Source organism: Lactuca virosa, chromosome 4, assembly GCF_052849685.1.
Source record: "Lactuca virosa cultivar CGN04683 chromosome 4, Lactuca_virosa_CGN04683_v6, whole genome shotgun sequence".
Classification (NCBI taxonomy): Eukaryota; Viridiplantae; Streptophyta; class Magnoliopsida; order Asterales; family Asteraceae; genus Lactuca; species Lactuca virosa.
The window spans coordinates 329484442-329507275 of record NC_136429.1 but is presented as its reverse complement, the minus strand read 5'-3'; the positions used below and the strand labels follow the sequence as shown (position 1 = coordinate 329507275).

Sequence of the window (22834 nt, the reverse complement as noted above, 5' to 3'; positions counted from 1 at the left end):
AATCATAAGGCCGGACGGAGCCGAGTGCGGGACCTTTCCTGCTCCGATGAACACCGCACCGGCGGTGCGGGAAGGCCTGCGCGGGGAAGGGGGTGGGGGGCAAGTTTGCCACGTTCTCACTCCTATTCCGATTGATTATTTTTTTTTGTTCCAACGGTTATATAATATATATATATATATATATATATATATATATATATATATATATATATATATATATATATTATAACCCAAACCTTCTTACTCTCTCCAAAAATTATTAATCAAAATGTCATCATCTTCATCATCCGATTCGACGGCTCGAGAGGATGTTAAGTTTATCGATTCCATCATGGCGATAACGGTTGCATACTTTCAAAACCGACAAGGCGAAACATCACGTGCACGATCTAAATCAAGAAACCCGCCGTTACGTAGAAATCGTGAAACCTGACACGATCATCTTATAGAAGACTACTTTGTAGACGACGCCATCTATGCTGTAAAGTTTTGATATCGGTTCCGGATGAGGAAAGAACTATTTTTATGTATTTTTGGCGATTTGGAAGGTCGTTTTCCATATTTCCAAAAGAAAATGGATGCGAGACAGATAAAAGGTTTCTCTCCAATTCAAAAATGCACGACTGCAATTCGTCAGTTAGCATACGGTATGAGCGCAGACAAATGAGACGAGTATTTGAGAATGTCATAGCGTACCGTGCGGGAGTGTGTGTACAAGTTCTGCAAAACGATCTGTTTGGTTTATGGGCAACAATATTTGCGCAAACCAACTATGAACGATATCTACCAATTGTACACGGTGCATGAAGGCAAGCATGGATTCCCTGGAATGCTAGGTAGTATCGATTGCATGCATTGAAGTTGGTCATTATGCCCCAACGCATGGCGTGATCAGTACATGAGAGGCGACCACAAAGTGCCGATGATCATTCAAGAGGCTATCGCATCACCTGATCTTTGGATATGTCATGCATTCTTTGGTCCAGGCATCCAGCTGGTGCAAACAATGACATCAATTTGCTAGACCAGTCGCTGGTTTTCAACGATATCTACCTTGGAAAGTCGCACGATGTACCTTTTTAAGCAAATAAGGTAGCATATAAGCGTGAATACTATCTTACTGACGGTATATATCCTCCATTGTCTGTTTTTGTGAAATCGTTTACATGTCCTAACGACCCGAAAAGGAAAAAGTTTAAAGAGGCGCAAGAGTTAGGCTAGGAATGATGTGGAGCGAACATTTGGTGTACTTAAGAGGCGTTGGCAAGTACTAGCAGTCGGGACAAGGTCATATGAAGTGAAAAGGATACAACATGTGATGTATGCATGTATCATATTGTATAATATGATTCTTGAAGACGAAGGAAGAGTGATATGTCGGTACAACGAAAATGAAGTTTTACCAAATGTCGATGGAGTAGCCGTTGGTACACAATAGTATAGGGCAAATAGAAGAGAAGTACACAATCACGACATTTATCACGCCCTTCGTGCTGATTTTGTGGAGCATGTTTATATGGCTCATATTCGGCCGCCGATTGAGTATTGTCACAATGATTTGTTTGATGAATCAGACGAGGATTCTGATATATTCGTCAAGAGCGAAGATTCCGATGACGAGAGTGACATTCAGGAGAATGATGAAGACGATGATGTCGATGACGAGGACGATGATTCCGAGTGACGTATTTTGGTTTTGTTGTTTTTTTTTTTTAAATTAGGATATTAATTATGTTTTTTATGTTGTGGTTTGTTTGATTTTTTGCTTGTGTGTTTGTGTGTGTTTTTTTTCTACTTATTTAAATATTAGGTTTAATGTAATTTTTATTTTAATTAATGAAATGATTTTTGTTTTTAATTAATTTTTATGTTTATTATTAATTTAAAAATTATAAATCATAAAAATGAATTAATTTTATTTAAAAAAATAAAAAACAAATAGTGAGAGAAGTTTTCCACCAATTCATTGGGTTTTAGTGAAGAAAAGAAAAGGGAGGGAAATAACGACATAACAAGAAAAAAATAAAGGAAACTTTTCATCCATACCCTACGGTCTAAAAAGAGATTCAGAATTAGACACTGATATAAGTCTAATTTCTTTTTAACCAAAACCATAATTTTAATTGACCATCATATATAATATCATTTTTGCACTTTACTCTAAAACTTTTAATCTTTTTAATTTTGGTCGATATTGAATTTTTATTACGTCTCATCATGTGTACGAACATGCTTTTTTTTCTTTGTCATTTTGCTTCCTTTTTCAACCTCTAGCATCTTCCATTTTCAACCTATTATCCATTTCACATTTGTTTGTTTAGTTACTTCTTCTTGATGATCTCTTTGATTCATTCAACACACACTGACACACATAATTTAGTGAGAGGAGAGAGTAATTGATACCCAATATCTCCTCTTTAGACTTTTACCCTTTTACACATACATGTTACAAAACTTTTCAAACTTGTATTTTTTTTCGTATTTTCTTGAGTTTATTGATAGTTACACATACCTGTTTAATATTATTCAGCTAAAAGACGTTCCTTTTGCATGTTTATTTTGGAAGATGAAGCTGGGTTAACTTAGGCTTTAGACTTTAAACTAGCCCTGTCGAAAATACCCGAATTACCCATCCGATTTTTCGGGTATCGGGTAAATTTTTTCGGGTAATCGGGTAACCCGATTTTTCGGGTCGGGTAAAGGGTACGTTTATTGGGTTTCGGGTATACCCGAATTACCCGAATTATTTTAATTTTTTTTTTCGTTGAGCTTGTACTCTGTAGCAGCAGGTATTTGATCACGCTTAAACTAACTATCATTATTGTAAAACATGAATATTTTTTATTATGACAATATGACACGAACAATATTAAAAACAATTGTTTATATATCACCATGTTCTTTAAAACTTAACTGTTTTTTACATTATAGTTTTTATTGCAACTAACAAACTCAATATTTTGACGAAACTTCAGAACATGGCAAAACTTATGACTACAATTATCTTAAACTTTTAAATTAAGATCTTTAAGTATTTGTTTTTTTAACATCTTATTAGATTAGATTAAGTTGTTAAAAAATTTCTTGATATCTCAAGTATTATTGACTAAAAAATCTTAATGTTCAAAGTTTGAGTAACTACGTTTATGCCTCGTTTGTTTATATAAACAAGACTAATAAAGCACGACGTATTTATTTCATTAAATTTATTTTCAAGTGCAATTCAAATATATATATATATATATATATATATATATATATATATATATATATATTTCGGGTAATACCCGAATTACCCAAACCCGACCCGCTACCCGAATTACCCAAACCCGAATTACCCGAATTTAATTTGGGTCGGGTAACGGATATTTTTTTTAACATGAAAAACCCGAATTACCCGAAACCCTAAAAAATTACCCGATCAACACCCCTACTTTAAACCATTAATAAAGTATTTCTACCGTTCAACTTAATATAAAGGTTCTTGACATACATGTATGATATGTGAAATGGATAATTTGATATCAATATGGAAATTTGAAGTGGCAAAAATGTTGTTTGTTTTTGTCTGCAGATCTTTTTGGCCTCTTCTATCTGCGCTGCGTAGACCACGCAAATACATTAGCCTTCGCAGACTGTTTGTTTTTTTAAAGACTGCAGACCTAAAAATGTATGCGAGCCATCTTCTTGGCGCAGATGTGGACCAAAGTCTTCTAACATCTTCTAGCTTAAAAAAACATATCTTTATTTTTTTATTTTTTTTTATTTATATTTATTCAAACTTTATTAATGATAAACAATTTGAAAAAAAAGTTAAAATACTTTAAAAAAATTCGACGACACAAACATGAGATTTTTGACAAATTTATAAATAAATTTATTACAATAATGGTCGTTGAAGTTGTTTATATAAATATGAAAAAAAATCATAATATATACTTATATTTTTTTGTGCCAAATTTTATAAAACATTATTTAATACAGTATCGTCAATTTATTGGGAAAATATTTATGGTACGTTTTTAATTGATTTAATTGAAAAAAAATCGAAGTTTATTTCCATCCATTTATGTATCAGTTTCTTTGATTCATAATTACAATGTTTAAGTATAACTTTGTGACCAAAATTGTTGGTTTTTATCAAATATATACGCCAATTCGTACAATTTTTATTTTTCATTTTTTATACAATAATACATAAAAGTTGATCTAGATTTGTTAATTATTTATCACAAAGTCATAAAAATATTAAAAAAAAACACTTTCAATTTTAAAAAAATCAGTTTAATTAAATTTTATTTTATTTTAGTAGCCTCCAAATGTTAAAAAAACAAACAATTTTCTTTTTTCAGACTACAGACGTTTGGTCCACATCTTGTACTGCAGAGATCTACAGATGTGGTCCGCAGACTGTATACATTTTGTCTAAAAAAAAAAACAAACAACACCTGTCATGGTCAAGGTTTAGTTTTTGAAGCAAAAACAACAGTGTGATGAAGCAATGAAGAGATTACATAATAAAACTCATTTCATCAAGATTTTCTATTAGGTTAAATATAAAACAATTATGATAAACAACATACATTGCTATTTTTTTTTTAATATTTAATCGTTTCCAAAGGGCACATGGTTGCAATCCCTAGCTATATTACAATTATCATCAATACAAGATTGTCTATTATATATCCCAAAATATATATAACATTAATAGCATCAATACAAGAAAAAACTTGGTCAATTCTGCTCAAGGGACTAGGGAGTTCTCAAAGTCTAGTTAGTAAATGAAGTAAAAAGCCTAATGTGATTGCAAAACCAAATAATTGAACCAATTATGAAAAATATCCTATTATATTTTTTTTCCACTTATCCTTCTATTTATATATGAAATGGTGATAAATATTATATTTGATAAAATTAAAAATATTTTAAAACACTTGTTATTGTTTTAAATGAACAGGAAGATAAATAGATAATAAAAATAAAAAGATATTTAATTTCTGAAAAAAAAAAATACCAAGTTTTGGCAAAAATATAAAAAAGTAAAAGTTTAAACTCAAACGAATTATTTAAAGTTTTAAGTAGGGCGCTCAAATCAACTGAATCTGAAATTTAAATTTACGTTCATGTATTCAAGAGTTAAAACCCGCCACGTCATCAATCCGTAACATATGACTGCAGGGTCCACGTTCTGACATGTCACCTTTTCATTCACCATTCAAAATTTCAACTAAAAAACCCCTCTCGCTCCAAAGCCATTTTTTTTTCCCAAAATTGAATTTTTTTGAAACCCAGCAGAAATGGCGGCATCTTTCTTTTTTATAACACTCGCCATTTTCACACACTTTCACCATCTTCATCTCCATCTACATCTCTATCTACATCTCCGCTAATCTGTATTTTGTGTTCGTTGTGTGTAACGTCTAATCTATGGCTGACCAAGAGAATACTCGAGTTACGAGAATGGCGAAGAAGAGGGCAATGGAGGCAATCGAGTCTCAGCTGCAACCGGCGAAGAAAAATAGAGTGGTTTTGGGTGAGCTCTCGAACAATGCGGTGGTGTCTGAGAACGAGACGACGATATCTGACCTGGTTAAGATTCAAAAGCGGAAATGTAGATCGAAGAAGGTCAAGAAAACTGTGAAAGCAGTTCTGGAAACTCAGGAACTGGGTTTGGAGAAAATTGACGAGAAATTTAGCGACCCTCAGATGTGCGAACCTTACGTTTCAGATATTTACGAGTATCTGCATAACATGGAGGTTTGTTGCCTTTCCCCCACTTCGTCAATTTCTTTAATTATTTTCAAATCGGGTTTTCAATGAAGTTAGGGTGACCCATCTGATAATTCAATTGCCAAATTTAGGGGTTTATTTTTCTACTTCTGTTTTGTTGTTTACCTCAAAAATAGAACGTTGATTGTTAAATTTCAATTCGGTTTTCAACTATATTCATACATGACTCAGATACACAGTGATTAGATTTAGGGTTTCATTGTTGTTCAATCGACTTCATATAAAAGACGAGTTATGTAATCGAACTGAAGTTCAAAGTTTTAATTGCAAATTCAGATCGAGGCAAAGAGAAGACCGACGCCAGAATACATCGAGAAAGTGCAGAAGGATGTTAGTGTAAACATGAGGGCTATATTAGTTGATTGGTTGGTTGAAGTCGCTGAAGAGTATAAACTTCTTTCAGACACTCTATACCTAACCATCTCCTACATCGATAAATTCTTATCCACAACCACCCTTAACAGACAGAGGCTTCAACTTCTTGGTGTTTCTTCAATGCTCATAGCTGCGTAAGTATCAGACTTCTATTATTTAGTGATGTGATTTTGAATCTTAAGTAATAAACATGAAACTTTTTTTGTAAACAGAAAGTACGAAGAAATCACTCCCCCACATACTGAAGATTTCTGCTACATCACTGATAATACTTACACAAAGCAAGAGGTTGTAAAAATGGAAGCTGATGTCCTCAAAGCTCTCAATTTTGAAATGGGAAATCCCACAGTAAAATCATTCCTTAGAAGATTTGCCATGGGTTCTCAAGAAGTTGATGAAGTAAGCTCTATCTCTTTGTTCTATGTGTATCTTTTCATGATTGATTCAATATTTTTTATGCTTCAAGTGTTAATTTTTCTATCCTTTTCACAGAAACCCAATTTACAGATGGAGTTCTTAGGTTATTATTTGGCTGAATTAAGCTTGTTAGAATATAGCTGCCTCAAGTATTTACCTTCAATGGTAGCTGCATCTGTTGCCTTTCTTTCAAGATTCACCCTAAAACCAAGATCACACCCATGGGTAAGCATGCTTACACACTAACTTAATTTTCATATTTTTTTAAAAGAAAGATTGAAATTCTAATAATATTCAAAAACCCATTTACAGAATTCAGCTCTTGAACAGTTATCTGGATATAAAGCTTCAGATCTGAAAGAATGTGTTCAAATTTTACATGATTTGCAATCAAGTAAAAGAGCAGGAAATTTGTTGGCAGTTAGAGAAAAATACAAACAACATAAGGTATGTTAAGATTCTCATAGTTTTAAGTTGGATATTTATTATTTCCCATGATCTGATTTAATTTTTTTTTATCTTCTTTTAAACAGTTCAAATGTGTGTCAAAATTGTCATCTCCATCAGCAATACCAGATTCTTACTTTGAGGATGTAAGAGAATCATAGTTAATGTTTTGGATGATCACTAACACAAGCTAGAAGTAGGATTTTTAGTTGTTTTGAAACGTAGTGTATGACAGATTTAACTCAGCTAGTATGAATGGAATTTGTATGTTAGGTGATGTACATGTGATTGTTGATTCTGATTTCATCTTAGAAATTGATTGTAAAATGTATTTTTTTCTTAATTTGGAGCAATATATAAAGAATAGAAACAATGTTATTAAATGTTGTGGTTAGTGTGAGATTTGTAGATTAGGAGAAACATAAATGAAATTGAATGGAGAGTAATGGACTTTAATTGTTATAAGTAAGTTACAACACCAAAACAAACAAAATGTGCATACAAAGACTCATTGAATAACAAACTAACTTGCAATTGAATATATTTTTTCAAAATATATCTTTTCTTTTAATAAAAGACTCTTTAGTTTGCCACATGTCACCCTTATAAACCAAACATTTGCCACGTGTCATTTACTCGTGTGCTTCTATAAATTTTTTTCCCGCCTAAATCCTAATCGTTGCTATTCTAATTGTCCCTGCGTATTCGGACGTATATTTTCAAAAGCATTTATCTTATAGTAACATCTCGTTAAATCATAAATCAGCTACAGGTCTCCAAAATTTGAATTTTTGCTTTAATTAAATTGGTAGGAGTTTCTATCTTAAGGCCTTATATCATGAATTAGGTCGCTGATAAATTTTCAATTGATATGTAAAATCCCAATATTTGTGGAAGAAATTTGATTCCATATTCAAATTTACCTACAAAATACGACTTATATCAGGCCTCCAATTGTCACGATATTGGTGTTTCTATCCGTCTACAACTGTTCTTTTTCTTCAAATTGCTTTTCACCCAGGTTCCTTTTTAATATGTGGTTCTTATATTATATTTACTGTTTTGATTTTTTATTATTATTACTATGTGTGTATGTGGTATTTGATTGAATCTAATGATATCGAGAGGCCTCTTGTATATGATTTGGTCATTGAATACTTGAATTTCATGTTGCAGTCTATGCGTTTGATAAAATGTCCATGAGAAGTTATTTTTCATATTAACGACTATTACAGAGTACAATATGTGTGTTTGTGTTGCTTGTTTTACTCCTTAAATTTGAAATTTGGTGTGAAGATCCATAAAACTTTTGTTTGATAGTTATCTATGTTTATAGAAAAAATACAGTAAAAACGTGTGTATGTTTTATATGTATGTGAATGTGTCTGATGAGACATTTTTCCTATAAATTATAGTTCTTCAAGTCATATCTAACATCTTAAACTTTTTTCTATTTTTCTTAAAGATGTCTGTTGCAATTGTTCGGTATATCTACAAGTGGTGGAACGTATCAAGATGGCATCCTGAGATTTTTATGTTGTTATCAAGGTAACACAAACTTACATTTTCATATATATTTTTATTTGGTTCTTCATATGGATAGTGATTTAAATTTGATTTTTTTAATGAAACAACATATATCATTATACTTATTTATGCCAGAATATGGTTAAAAAAGAGCATGAATTTTTCTTGCAACTAAAAACAATTCATTTATAAGAACTAATTTTTTTTATAGCATTAAGACTTTCATTACTTCAGTTTTATTTTTCTCCATTTATCCGTTTGTTGATTTTCTGTGTGATGACTATAATCATTGAGAGTTCTGAAAGCATTCGTGCAATCTGAAAATTGGACCATCAAAGTTTGTAAAGATTAGTATTGGATTACTATTTATATATACTTTGTGATGTTACGGTCAATACATATTACCATTTTATGTACTAATATTATATTTTGTCATGATTCTTTTATTCATTCAATCTTCAAACTTTCATCAAATTCTAAAACATGTAGTGATCCATTATTACCATAATTATTTCTTGAAGGCTTTATCATCCAACTAATGAGCATGGAGGATTACTTACCTCTTTATTGACAGTTTTGCTCATGAGATGGTGGACCTAAAATGCAAGTTATTTAGAATTTATAATTGGAATTGTTCTTTGTTTAATGATTATTCATTACAGATTTGTCTTTTCCTCTCTATACTGTAATTTCTCAATTTTTTCTAAGAAACTTTGAATTTGACTGGTTTGATTAATTAGGTAGAATGCAAAAAATAAGAGAATGTAATAATAAGAAAAATCAATTAAATTTGTTGGTCATAAAATTGAGTAAATGTAGATGGGTTGAAATGTAAACGTATAGTAACGTAATTATGTAAATACAATAAATTGTTCAAGTTTGAAAGTATTTTGTTACATCTATGACTATTAACTAAAAAACTAATGTTTTTAGAATTGATATGCTTTTATTTTGAGTTCCTGAATCTAACTTTGATTTCCTTCTTTGGCTACTGGTCTGATTACAATTTGATAGTATATACTATTTCATGTTTTGGCTGCTATGAATCAGGTTGCAAAATTCTAAGTAAGTTATATTTTGTCAACTAACTCATATTCTTCAAAGTTAATGATATCATACACCGGCTTACAAGTTAGCTATTATGTCATAATATATTTTTCATTAGGTGTTACCATCGTCACAATCGTCATCTTTGGTGTTATTGAAGAATAAATTATATTTTCCTTTTAGCCGATTGAGGCCATTGATGTGCTTAAGTAATCAAATCCTTTGTAAATAGGTTATTTGGTGTTCCCTGGTATGTTTTAACATACCAAAAAAACATTCTTTATACTCTTTGCCAACTTCTAGCTGGATGCTTGATATTCTTATAAAATTTCTCATTTCTTTTAATAGAACATTTATTGTTGGCACTCTCTCTAGCTATTTACTCGATTTTTTCTTGCTCGATTCCTCATTACTCTATTCGACGTATATCCCTCATATTCAACATTTACGTCTTCAATACATGATTTTATACCAAAAATACATGTGATCGAATATAATTGAATTTGAAATCCATGAAATCCTTAAATTTTGGTGCATTTGAATTTTTCCTTCGATTTTGATATCTCATATGCATTTGCAATCGCTGATATGCTTCAAACCTTCTCCTACAACTTCATTTTTCATTCTGACTTATCATAAAGCGACCAACCATCAAAACTAAGAAGAATGGATGAAAAGAACAAAAGTTTAGTGCTTTCTTTCGAGTTTTATATTTTTTTCCTGTTTTTTATTGATGATGAAACACATATTTTTGATTCCTAAAATCCAAACCTGACATTTTCTACAATTATACCACCTTGGAATTAACTATTTTATGATGTTTGAAAACCCGATATGAAATTTTATGCTAAAAATTATTCTGTTATAGGTTCATGTTATTCTAATACAAGAAACAACAATGTACTTGTGTCGATTTGTTTATTATAACATTGACCTATTTATATTTTATATGAAAAAAGTATGAATTCCATTGATGTGAAAATGTCAACACAAGTTATAGTGCAATATTTTGTTTGTGTTTGTAACATTGTGTTATTGTGTATGTGTGTATGTTTATTTGTGTTCATGTGGAAAAAATATTATGAATTATACCAATGTACTTTCATTTACCAAGAAATTAGATAATGAGCTCCCAATTATAACATTGTACTTTGAAAGAAAAATGCTATAATCTGCAATGAATCAACTTTCAATGTAGTTTTCTCAATATATCTTTCGATTTAGGAATGGGTATTTTTTGGAAAATTATTCTTTTTTGGATGTTTGGAGTAGATATGTTAACCGGTCATTTCTCTTGATAAGGCGCAATATTAATATAAAACGGCATAATGGTCCTTTTCTGTTTAAAATAAATAATGGCAGTTCTTTTAACCTTGATTATAAAATAATAGCTTTCAATATATGTGGTATGCAAATCAACCAAGGGTGGATGATATGGTGCAATAAAAAGAATAAACAGTAAAAAAGGTAATTTAGTCTTTTCATTGTTGTTACCCATAATGACAGGTTTTAATAGAAAAAGGGACATGTTTTTTTTTCTCTTAAGAAGGTGAAAGATTAATAGAAAAGGGCATAATTCATTTTATGTTTTAAAGAAATATTGTCATATGTTGAAATGATAGTATGTTAATAATTCATTCTATTTAAAATATCATAATTATGTTGAAATCTGATTTCTGCATATTTTAAAATAAACAATTTTATGCTATTTTCTAAGAAATACATATGAAAATGATTAAAAAATTTATCTAAAACTTATGCTACACCGTGATATTTATATAATTATGAATCATAACCATATTTATCTAAAGAATTCCACATAACTTATGTTTTTTTGAGCATTTCATGCCGCGGCCATAACTCAATATTACATGCACAAAATTAAATTCACAATCAACATCTAGCTCAATGGATATGCATTACTCTTCTTTTCTAATTCTAATTTATCATAAAATCATTAATTTAGCCAAGATCAATACGCTTATGACTTAGATTTTACCTCATCATAGCTAAAAGATAGGCAACAAATATTTAGATGATTGATAGCTTATAACATAGATTTTACATCTTCAAAGCTTTCTATGGCATTATCAGGCTCCTTAAACTTCAGTTGTGCTATTCCAATGGTGATCCACACCTTCAGAAACAAAGAGAAATTTCTTAATAATATATTGGTTTGGAAAAGGTTCTATTAGTCATTTATACAAATGGGGGACGACTGGAATTAAATTCCATGAGTTCTTGGAAGGAAAGTTGAATTTCATCACAAAGTTAGACATGATTTTGTGAATTCCAATGGAATTCAAATCCGTAGTCATTTTCAACCAAAAGGCGAAATGAAATTGAATACCAACATTTGTAAAATAAAGGAGGTCACAAACTTTATCCCATGAAGGCTCCAATTGGGTGTTACCTATATAGTTAAGTATAAAGTAATAATATGGATTCTTTAATACTTTTCAGTTTTCACAATAAGAAGTTATAGTAGATCATATTTGTAACTAACTTGGACAATTAACAATATGAAATAGCAGTCGATATGCACATTTAGCCCAAAAAGGTTATGATCACAGTCTATATGTTATTTTACTGTGTATCCATTATGAAAAAAAAATTATAAATTACAATATGAAAATACAAATAAGTAACATATAACTGATACTCATGAGTTGTTTCCATTAGAGACTTCCATATTTCTCCGATTTCAAGTAAAACTTAAGCCTTTTGCTTGTGTAAATTGACTCTCTCGTGCGTTAAAATGATAGCATCTTCCTACTTTCCAAGTGCTTCATGGTATTTTTCCCACCTTCAATATTAAAAATAAGAACATGTAGTCTATATATAACAACAATAGATATTATATATGATCTAAAATTCAAATTACTTACATGTAATTTATGAGATGATTTAGGAGGTTAACTTGATTAGTATAAACAAATAATTTCATAACATAAAAACAATTACAGATGACTACAAAGAGAAAAACCAAAGGTATCGAAAATTACTCATCTTTATTGCTCACCACACCACCTCTTTCGTCCACAAATACAAATCGTGGATCAAAATTCAAATCATTGTACATATTAATTTAAACTATTTATTATATCATTATAACCTTATAAACATCCATGTTTGTAAATGAATAAATTTATTTAATCATTGAGTAATCATGCTTATGATTTATTTTCAAAGTTTTTTTTTTATCTCACCACCCGTGGTGTCCACGAGTTATAACCTAGTGATATAATAAAAGTCAATGTGAGTCAAACCATCAAGCAATAGTAGAGTGTCAAATTTAGGTGCGAGTAAAAAAATTGTTTGGACTTTGCAGTGAATCAATTGGGGACTGGGACCGGAACCAAGACCCTAATTGGTATCTAATTGGATTGAATTATGTGAATTGGAATTCTAAAAGTCATTTAAACTCAATGTTGCAATCCCTAAATCCAATTAATTAGAAAAAAACATAAGGAACGCCTCCCCCTCCCCTACTATTGTGTTCGACTCGAGATCGCAAACAAACCAAACCCATTTTTTTTATCTTCTCCAAAATCAACAAAATTGCATATTTTTAATGATACCTTTTCTACACTTCGGACAAGGACATGACAACAGGAAAAAAAATTACATGTTAAGGGTTTTAATAAAGGAAATAAAGGAAAAAAAATCACACTTGGATGATTTTCCATAATGGATTAGGAGAAATGGAATATGTATGAAATCTACAGTTAATGTGTTTCTTAGATTTGTTATTGAAGGGTTGTGTAACGCTCTGCGTTCGTTTAATTATTTCGAAATAGAGTTAATAAATAACTGAAGAATAATTTTTTTAGGGTTTGACAAGTAAATTGATTAAATAAAGGACATTATATAGATGTAAATGGATGAATTAATGATTAAAATAAAAATATCTCAAATAGTTATCTTGATTAATAAAAATGGCTTAAGCGAGACAATATATTATTTTAAGAACGTAAATAAATTAAAAAAGAGGATTTATTAAATAAGAAGAATAGTTAAACGTTTTAAAAATTATATAATATTAAGGTTAGTAATAATTAAATAAATTATTAGGGTTAAATTAATAATAATATAAATTAAATATAAAAATCTTAGGGGTATTATGCTATTTCGGGCAACCTTTTTTGTTGAAGAAAATCAAGTTTGGGTTAAAAGTGTCAATAGACCAAACTTGAGGGGCTGTTTAAGCAATTATTTCAAACTTTTATCTCCTTGTTCAATGCATCACGAGGGGGGGGGGGGGGGGGTTCACCTCGTTTTTGTTGTTGTTATATGCATCGTTTGACCTTCAAAAGGAACCCTAACTTAAGAACCTTGTGTGTAAGTGTTACACCGTAACTTTTCAAATAAAATTTTCATTTAAAATCGCATAATTCTCGTAACACATGTCACAAAAATCTCATGTATTTAATTTATAAAAACACAACTCCATAATTGATTGATTAATAATCCAGGATCCTCAAAACATAACTCTTTCTCTGGTGTGTACAATCTAGCCGATGCTCTCCCGCGATCCTGAGAAAAACCTGAAACACATAACACATAACAAGGTAAGCACGAAGCTTAGTAAGTTCCTCAAAATACCACATACAACAAATTAGCCACTCGAGGCTATAACTCTGTAAGACCCTCTGGTCAATGTGTCTCAGTGGGACCCTCCAGTCCCATAACTCTGGTGGACCCTCTGGTCCTAACTCTATGGACCTTCCGATCCTAACTCTGTGGACCTTCTATAATTGATTGGGTAAAAGACCATTTTACCCCTCTATGGTCTCCATTACTCATGTTGACCAAACCCTAAAGTCAACAGAAGTCAAACTCGAGTCAACAGTCCTTGTTTGACCCGACTCGTCGAGTGCACTCATGGAACTCGTTGAGTCCCCTCTTTTCCTCAGAGCTCTCAAGAAAGTCCAGCTCAGCTCGTCGAGTTGACCCCCAACTCGCCGAGTTATCGCATGATCAAACTCATCGGGACAAACCCTAACCGACTCGTTGAGTCAGGCCATGGAATCGGCGAGTCCCTTCAGTCTGTTTTCTCATTCAGACGTTTTAAGGCAGATCTACTACCCTAAAAGGCTAAACTATAGATCTAGCCTCCCAAGGCTCGACTGTCACGTAAAGCTTCGATCTTTACGTTCATGCATGACATACTTGCTCCATAATGCCAATACAAGTTCTAACAAAGGTTACATGCTCAAGGTCTTGTCTCTAACTCAATAAAGTTCGAGTCTTTGGGCTCACAAAGCCTCCTACAACTCAGATCTGAGGTTTCAACCTCAATCATGCTCAAAGATCACAATGACACCAAAAAGAATGGGAGAAACCCTAGAAACTCCCTAAACCAAAATCTTCATAAGGAAACGACCAAGTTAGCAACTTTTTACCTCCAACTGAAGCAAAACTCTGAAAAACCTCTGGATCCAAAGCCTCCCCTTGAACCAAGCTTTGATGCTCTCCACTTCTCCTTCAACAATGCACTAAAATCCACAAGATTAGCCTCTTTCTCACTCTCTAGCTCAAATGGACGATTAGGGTTTCTCTCAAGGAAGTAGGGTGACTGGTGAGGCGCAAATGGGGCTATAAGTTCCCTTATATAGGCCCCAACCCTGGGAAATTAGGGTTTCTCTGCCCAAAACCTACTCGTCGAGTCGGCTCTCTGACTCGTCAAGTCCATTCATTAATCCCACGTAGACACTCGACTCTACTCGACGAGTTGGATTCACAACTCGCCGAGTCACTCCCTAGATCTCAGATTAATCACACAATAATATACCTGAAAGTCCGGATGTTACAATTCTCCCTCACTTGAATTAGATTTCGCCCTCGAAATCGCTCCTCAACAACACAAGATCGAACCCAATAACTGAAAAGCACCACTGAAAGGATCTCATACCACACAACTATCTTCCTCCATGGACACCTGAATCCAAACTCTTAAACCCAGAAAAGGACATACCCATCTATCGCTACGACACCCCTTCTGGTTTTCCACAATCTAGAAACTCTAGTGGTCTGTCTCACTGCCAGACCGCCCTCTCAAGATAACAGACCACGATGACTTACTGCCCCTCTGATTCTCTCGTTGCGACTGATAGAAACAAGCCAATGCCTAAAATTGGCTACCGATCACTCATCCCAGACATGATAGACAATCCAGATCATATACCAAGGAATGAAAGGATCACATCACACCAGGAACCCATCCACTGTACTGCAAACAAAACCCATCTGAACAACGAACCCTCAACACCCTTTCCTCAGACACAGAAAATGATCATGCTTGTTCAGAAGTATCCTCAGACTTCTAACAATCATAAAATCCAGCTCCCTTCTCAATATCCCTTTCAATACTGAGCACCAGGTCATCTCCCGACCCAGCAGTTGAACCTCCAACCCATTGCATACTCAAAACGTATCCCACTAACTCCCTCCTCGCAATAACTATCTCGGCTCATTGTGACACACAGGTCATGAAGTTTGCTTTTTCCCCATCGAATACTACAATCCCAACTGAAGATCATCTCACTCTCGACCTCTGTCGTCTACTACTCTTTAGTTCCATGCGTCTCGCGGTCCTTCTCATACAACGAACGGACCCACTCAGGCCTAAGACATCAGATGACACCCCAATACCCCTCAAAATGAAACTCATCTCTGAATCTGGAATCTCATTTGCCTGCTTAATTCATCACCCAAGCCAAGCACGAACTCAAGCGTCTGATCCGACCTAGAATTGGAACCACTCGTCCTAATACAACACTCAACTCATGACCCATGACCCCGCAACCCACACGTACACCACTTCTCCAATTCCCTTTGGTTGCGATAACCACCACTCAACTCAGAATTTAACGACTCCCGACAAATAAGGAGACCCTAGTCTCGCCCCTGGTTCGACTACCAGGATTCTACAGACTCGATTGACAATGCTACAAAAGCCTAGGAACTCTCCCGCGTCATGCTCTGACTGACGATTAACACGGCTCCCCGCAACACCACGACACTCTCTCGCTGGCTAGTGAATACTACGTCTTCCTGCAGTATCACAACACTCCCCCAATGACTGGTGAGTACTACGACTCCTCGCAGTATCACAACACCCTCTATCTGAATAGTGAGTACTACGGCTCCCCGCAGTATCACAACACCCTCTCTCTGACTGGTGAGTACTACAGCTCCCCGCAGTATCACAACTCCCTTTCACTGACTAGTGAGTACTACGACTCCCCGCAGTATCACAACACTCTCTCTCTGACTGGTGAGTACTATGGCTCCCCGCAATATCACAACACCCTCTCTCTGACTGGTGAGTACTACGGCTCCCCACAGTATCACAACACCCTCTCACCGACTAGTGAGTACTACGGCTCCCCGCAGTATCACAACACCCTCTCACTAACTAGTGAGTACTACGGCTCCCCGCAGTATCACAACACCCTCTCTTATCGTCCCACAATCTCATCCTAAGGTCATTACCTCACTGCGTTCACTAACTCACGCTTCGCGACTCAACATAGATAGGTGGACACACCCACCCAGGCTAAGCATCACTACTCATGACGACCGCCGTCGACAAAAACACTTTTTCTCACTACAATTCACATTCTCAGATAATCCCGCTTGATGTCAATTAGCTGAAAGGGCTCCCACCGGAACCATAGACACCTGATACACCACTCGCCATCTCATAACTCAAGTCTCAAAATGATCCGAAATTTAGGACATCATACTCGGATACCTCGGTACATCATCACAGAACCTCACGACGTCTTGCCTCAACCACTGATCTCCTACTTACGGCATCATACCCAGATACTGCACGACATCCTTTCAGAATCTCACAACCGATCTTCCCCTCGCACCACTTGTAACCTCGGAATATCCCCATCTCACAATTGCAACACGGGGATTCTATAATGACCGAAAGCACGTTGATGAAAATCCGAAGCTCCACCCTCTACTGATCACCACCCATATGAAACTACTCATATCGATCCTGAAGTTGGTTGCCCAATCAACTTCTATCCTTCCCAAGGTGCATATAACAACCCATACATTGAACCAGAAATTCTCAATCGCCGAAACTATCCTTGCGAGCCAACCACCTCGAACTTACCATTACATCCTCGAAGAATTCATATCCACCACAAGGTCTCTGACCAACGGCCACCTGCCATGGAGACACTCATTCCTTCCTGAGCACGTAGAACATGCATTATCTCGCTTTGCACCTTGCCTCGATCACCGATAACCCTGACCCCCTATATCCGCACCGCAGGTCACTATATCCAGTCCTCTAACCGCTCTTGAACAAATCTATGATACACTCAATAAAATACCCGGTTCTCCCCCACTCAGGGCTCGAACCATCACCATTTGGTACACCAACCATCTATTCTACAGACTGTTTCACCAGGCACAACACACTTACTCTTGGAAAGTACCACAGAACACTCGATGATCTTCCCGATAGGGACAAAGCAACTCCAAACATCCCGAATCTCAGATAAAATCCTCGAAAACTTCCCGACGTGTCTGCCCCTAGTCATCTTGAATGCCTCAGACCGACACATCGCTGGATACTTCGACTGTCCCGACACAGTCCTGACTCTCAATCTGGAAATAATGCACTATTATGCACCTCGTTTCTGATTCCTCGACCAGTCTCCCAACGTCATTCAAATCTCATACTGACACACTACCAGACATCTCAACTGTCACGTAGTAGTCATAACTCTTAGTCTGAAATTTAATGAACTATCACACTCCTCATCTTCGTATCCCCAACCAACGTCCCATCAGGAGAATTATCATGATAGCAGAGACCTCACTTGTGACAACTGTCAATTTTTGGCCAAGTCAAAGTTAACTAAAGTCAACAAGTCAAACCGGTCAACTCATCTAACCCTTGTATATTAGGGTTTCCATTATGATTCTTGTTGTATTACTCGCAATCTTAATATAAAGTATCACTTAGAGTTTTCACGTGTTCGGAAATTCTAAACCCTAATTAGGGCAAGTGATGAAACTACTCGATAAAACATTATTCCTTAACCCTCGGGGGCATATAACAATCATAACAAGACTTAACGAGGTTTACAAACCTTGCATTACAAAGCCAAACACTAAAAAACGTCACAAAAGAAGTCTCTCCCAATCTCTTTCACTCTATCTCTCTCCATCTCAAATCTCTCCCAAATCTCTCCAAGTATGTGAAATCTCTCCCAGATCTCTCTCTATATGAGAAATCTCTCCAAGAATGTGAAATCTTTCACAAATCTCTCCACGTATGTAAAATCTCTCCAAGTATGTCAAATCTCTCCCAAATCTCTCCAAGAATGTGAAATCTCTCCCAAATCTCTCCAAGTATGTGAAATCTCTCCCAGATCTCTCTCTGTATGAGAAATCTCTCCAAGAATGTGAAATCTCTCCCAAATCTCTCCAAGTATGTGAAATCTCTCCCAGATCTCTCTCTGTATGAGAAATCTCTCCAAGAATGTGAAATCTCTCCCAAATCTCTCCACGTATGTGAAATCTCTCCAAGTATGTCAAATCTCTCCCACATATCTCTCGAAATCTCTCTCAACTTCTTATAATCACTCGGGGCATCCCGACCCTCGATTTAGTTGAAAACCGCTCGAAAACAGAAGTCTACGCGACAAACAGCCTTAAGGAACCGAACCCTCTTAAGGAGCCGAACCCTCTCAAGGAGCCGAACCCTCTTAAGGAACCGAAACCTCCTCAGAACCGAAACTCTCTCAGCCGAAATGGACAGAGGGTTCGGTCTATTTCGGTCCCCTGACAATTCCGAACCGAGACCTGACTTTCGGCTCTCCCCTTTCCACCTTCGGTCTGAGAGGACTTCACATTCGGTCCGAGAGGCGACCCTGCGCAGCCGAACCCCCACTGTCGGTTCCTCTTCTACCTTCGGTTCTAGTGCTGCTGAGACCGAGCCTTCGCGACCTTCGGCCCCAATTTCGGATTTTCGCCTTTTTGCCCGGTTTTCGACCACGACTCCATTTTTAGCCCGTTTTTAATTATTTTAATGTGGGATTTTCACCCAAACTCGTATTTTGACATATAAAACCCTAAATATTCATATTTTAATCATATTTTGAGGAAAATCATTGCCTAAGAATAAAATCTATTTGGTGAGATATTTAGGTGGAGTGTTGACTTATCCTTTGGACAAGGACACAAGCAACCTCCCCATACCTTCATAGTACAACTCCTAGTCACTATTCACCCATACCTAGTCATTCCATAGCACTTTTCCCACCATTTTTCAGCAACACACTTGGTCAAGAGCTGGAAAGCCCTCCTCTCTCCTCATATTTCTCTCATTTTCCACCAAAAAACAAACTTCATTCTCTCTCACTTTCTCTCTCTAAAAATTCGAGATTCAAGGCTGGTCTTGGGTTTTTCCTCCACATTTGGTAAGTATCTTCCTCCTACACTTATATATTCTACTATCCTTCATCCAAATCATAGATTGCTTACACAAATATCGTCATATTTGTTGTTAGATCTTCAAATCTTCAAGCATCTCCCAAGTGTTCTTGAGTTGAACACTTCTTTTCTCCATCATCCATCTACTGAAATCACTCAAGGTGAGTTCATACCTATACATTTTCATGTTTTCTTCAAGTTTTAGGGGGGGGGGGACACAAGTTAAAACACCAAAAACTTAACTAAACTCAAACAACAGCTTTCATCAGAAAAGTTGGGTCTTATACACGGACTGTTTTGACTACCTTAAACTTAATATCTTTCAAAACTGTTTAATATGCAAATAGTTCAGGTTCATACCTTTAAAATGACTACTTACACATCTCCATACGATTTTTCTACGATTTATGGCGATTTTTACAAAACTGCCTATCATTTCAGAAAGGAATTCGGACCAGTCTGTGAATATGAACATTTTAACACAAGTTAAAGACTTCTAAAAATCATAATAAAAATTATTAATAAACTAGACACATTTTGTGAACTCTCAGAATTTACGGATTCAGTTTTCGACTTCGTATGATTTTTCTATGATTTTTATAAAACAGTGTAGAAAGGTCAAAATCTAGATAACAGCTTATAACTTTCATCACACTTTGTAACTTGTTGAGCAAAATGTTAATCTTTGAGGATTTCATATTTTACATGTGTTTCTTGTTGTGGTAAAATTATATATTAGAAAATACTCACTGAATTGTAAGAATCCTCCACCATTACCAATAGTACAAAACAAGGTATGATAAACATGGTTATATTTTTGCTATACATTCGACTTACATAGAAAAAGGGTTCTTATACACCACAAACAAACACGCTAAACTACAATAGGTATAGTTAGGTTGCATATACATTACAAACATTTCGATAAATTATAATAGGTATAGTTTATGTTCATTTACATTACGAAAGGTTTTTATACAAAAAGGGGTACAAATACAAAGTATCGGGGTTTCACACAAAAAGGGGTACAAATACAAAGTACCGGGTTTTCATACACAAAGAGGTACAAATACAAAGTGCCGGATTCATACAAAAAGGGGTACAAATACAAAGTACTAGATTCATACAAAAAGGGGTACAAATACAAAGTACCAGATTTATACAAAAAAAAGAGGTACAAATACAAAGTACCGGATTTATACAAAAAGGGGTACAAATACAAAGTACCAGGTTTACACAAAATGGTTTTTATGATATTAAAACTACATATCGTTAGAATTGTTAGTTTTCAGCTATAATTACTAAGTGTACATGTTAGAGTTATATAAAATTGAATTGAAATCGACTTAGAATTGGTGGGCCCGCCTTATCTCCTGTTCCTTGTTTGGTTGTGGACCTAGGGCATACCCATAATATTCAACAGTTTATTTGACTTAAATTTTATATAACTTATATACGCTGAGTGATTACAGAAGGAATCTATGGTTCTTTCTAGGGTTCATTATCGCATAACATAGGAGCATTCATTTCTCACTTAACTAAGAAAATATTGGATTTTCTGGAAATCATACTCTATCGCTTTTACAAGGAAAACGGTTTCTTCCTCAAACAAAACTCTTATGAACTCACCAACTTAATTGTTGACACTTTTTCAAAACTACTTGAATTCTCAGGAAACCAGTGAAAAAGGAAAACATCAGCACTTTGAGGATGGGACGTTAAATCATCAAACAGTTTATTTTGTCATGATAATGTAATTGATTTTGAAACATGTAAACATATACTGTGGTGTAACCTTTTCAATTATATTTATGATGGTTGTATTTACTTTGAGCACTATTATACTCATTGTTGTGATACTTTACATGAAGTCCTCCACCCCCGGACGTTTCCGCCATCCTTGGTTTGGGGGTGTGACATCACTCCTACACTCGATATCCTTCATCGACGATGAGAGCCACCGCCCAACATACTCCCCTTGATCATCCGACACTGCTGCTAACATATGCCATACTATACTCAAATAGGGTATATCATTGTCCTTGACCATCGCAGTCTCCACTGATGATCCTTTCATACTATAATACTACATTGCAGTAGACAACTGCCCAGATACTCTGGCGAAAGATCGAAACCAATGCTACCCCACAGGGTTTATCCCCAAGCTCAGAAACCGAAAGTTTAAATACCTCTTCTGCTTCTCACGGGAAGCGGAAGTAGCACAACTCTGGTCACAGAAAGTGACATCTCCTCTATCGGCCGATTGCTCGATTCAGACCGTAATCCTCCATAAATCACCATCTTATACTCATCCCTGAGTCTTGCGACTCCAACTGGCGTTTCACCAAAAATATTTCGGAAACTATCTCGATTTCTCTCTCACGGTATGCTCCCTTGAACTCGCTCAACATGGCCATCTGGCCCCACACTCTATCACAGTTGATCTCAGTCTAATCAATCACAACGGGATAACTTGTAAAACCAGAAGCACTATCCGCCACGAATCATGGTACTCGAACCATGCTATCTCCTCTCAATCTGCTACGAATCATGGTACTCGAACCATGTGATCACTTCCCAATCTGCTACTTAGAACCTCTGGAATTCTCACTGTATCGAGTATGGGTCCTCTGCTTTCAGTAGTACGGGCCCATACTACCTGCCACATCTACCCATACTTTCCACACGGATCATCGCATATTTCCTAAATAGGTGCTCCACCTCCTCAATCACCAATCTCGTCATACCTGGTCGCTCTCCC

General features: G+C 35.1%; 1 protein-coding gene across 1 annotated transcript; it reads left to right on the top strand.

The window, feature by feature from the left end:
- The first annotated feature begins 5271 nt into the window (after positions 1-5271).
- On the top strand, positions 5272-7412 carry LOC145108547 (G2/mitotic-specific cyclin C13-1-like). Its single transcript, XM_079045579.1, has 6 exons — positions 5272-5757; positions 6067-6299; positions 6378-6564; positions 6658-6807; positions 6895-7029; positions 7116-7412. Exons 1-6 carry the CDS (start codon positions 5428-5430, stop codon positions 7188-7190), a joined length of 1110 nt encoding a protein of 369 aa, XP_078901705.1. The 5' UTR covers positions 5272-5427; the 3' UTR covers positions 7191-7412.
- Positions 7413-22834: the final 15422 nt, after the last annotated feature.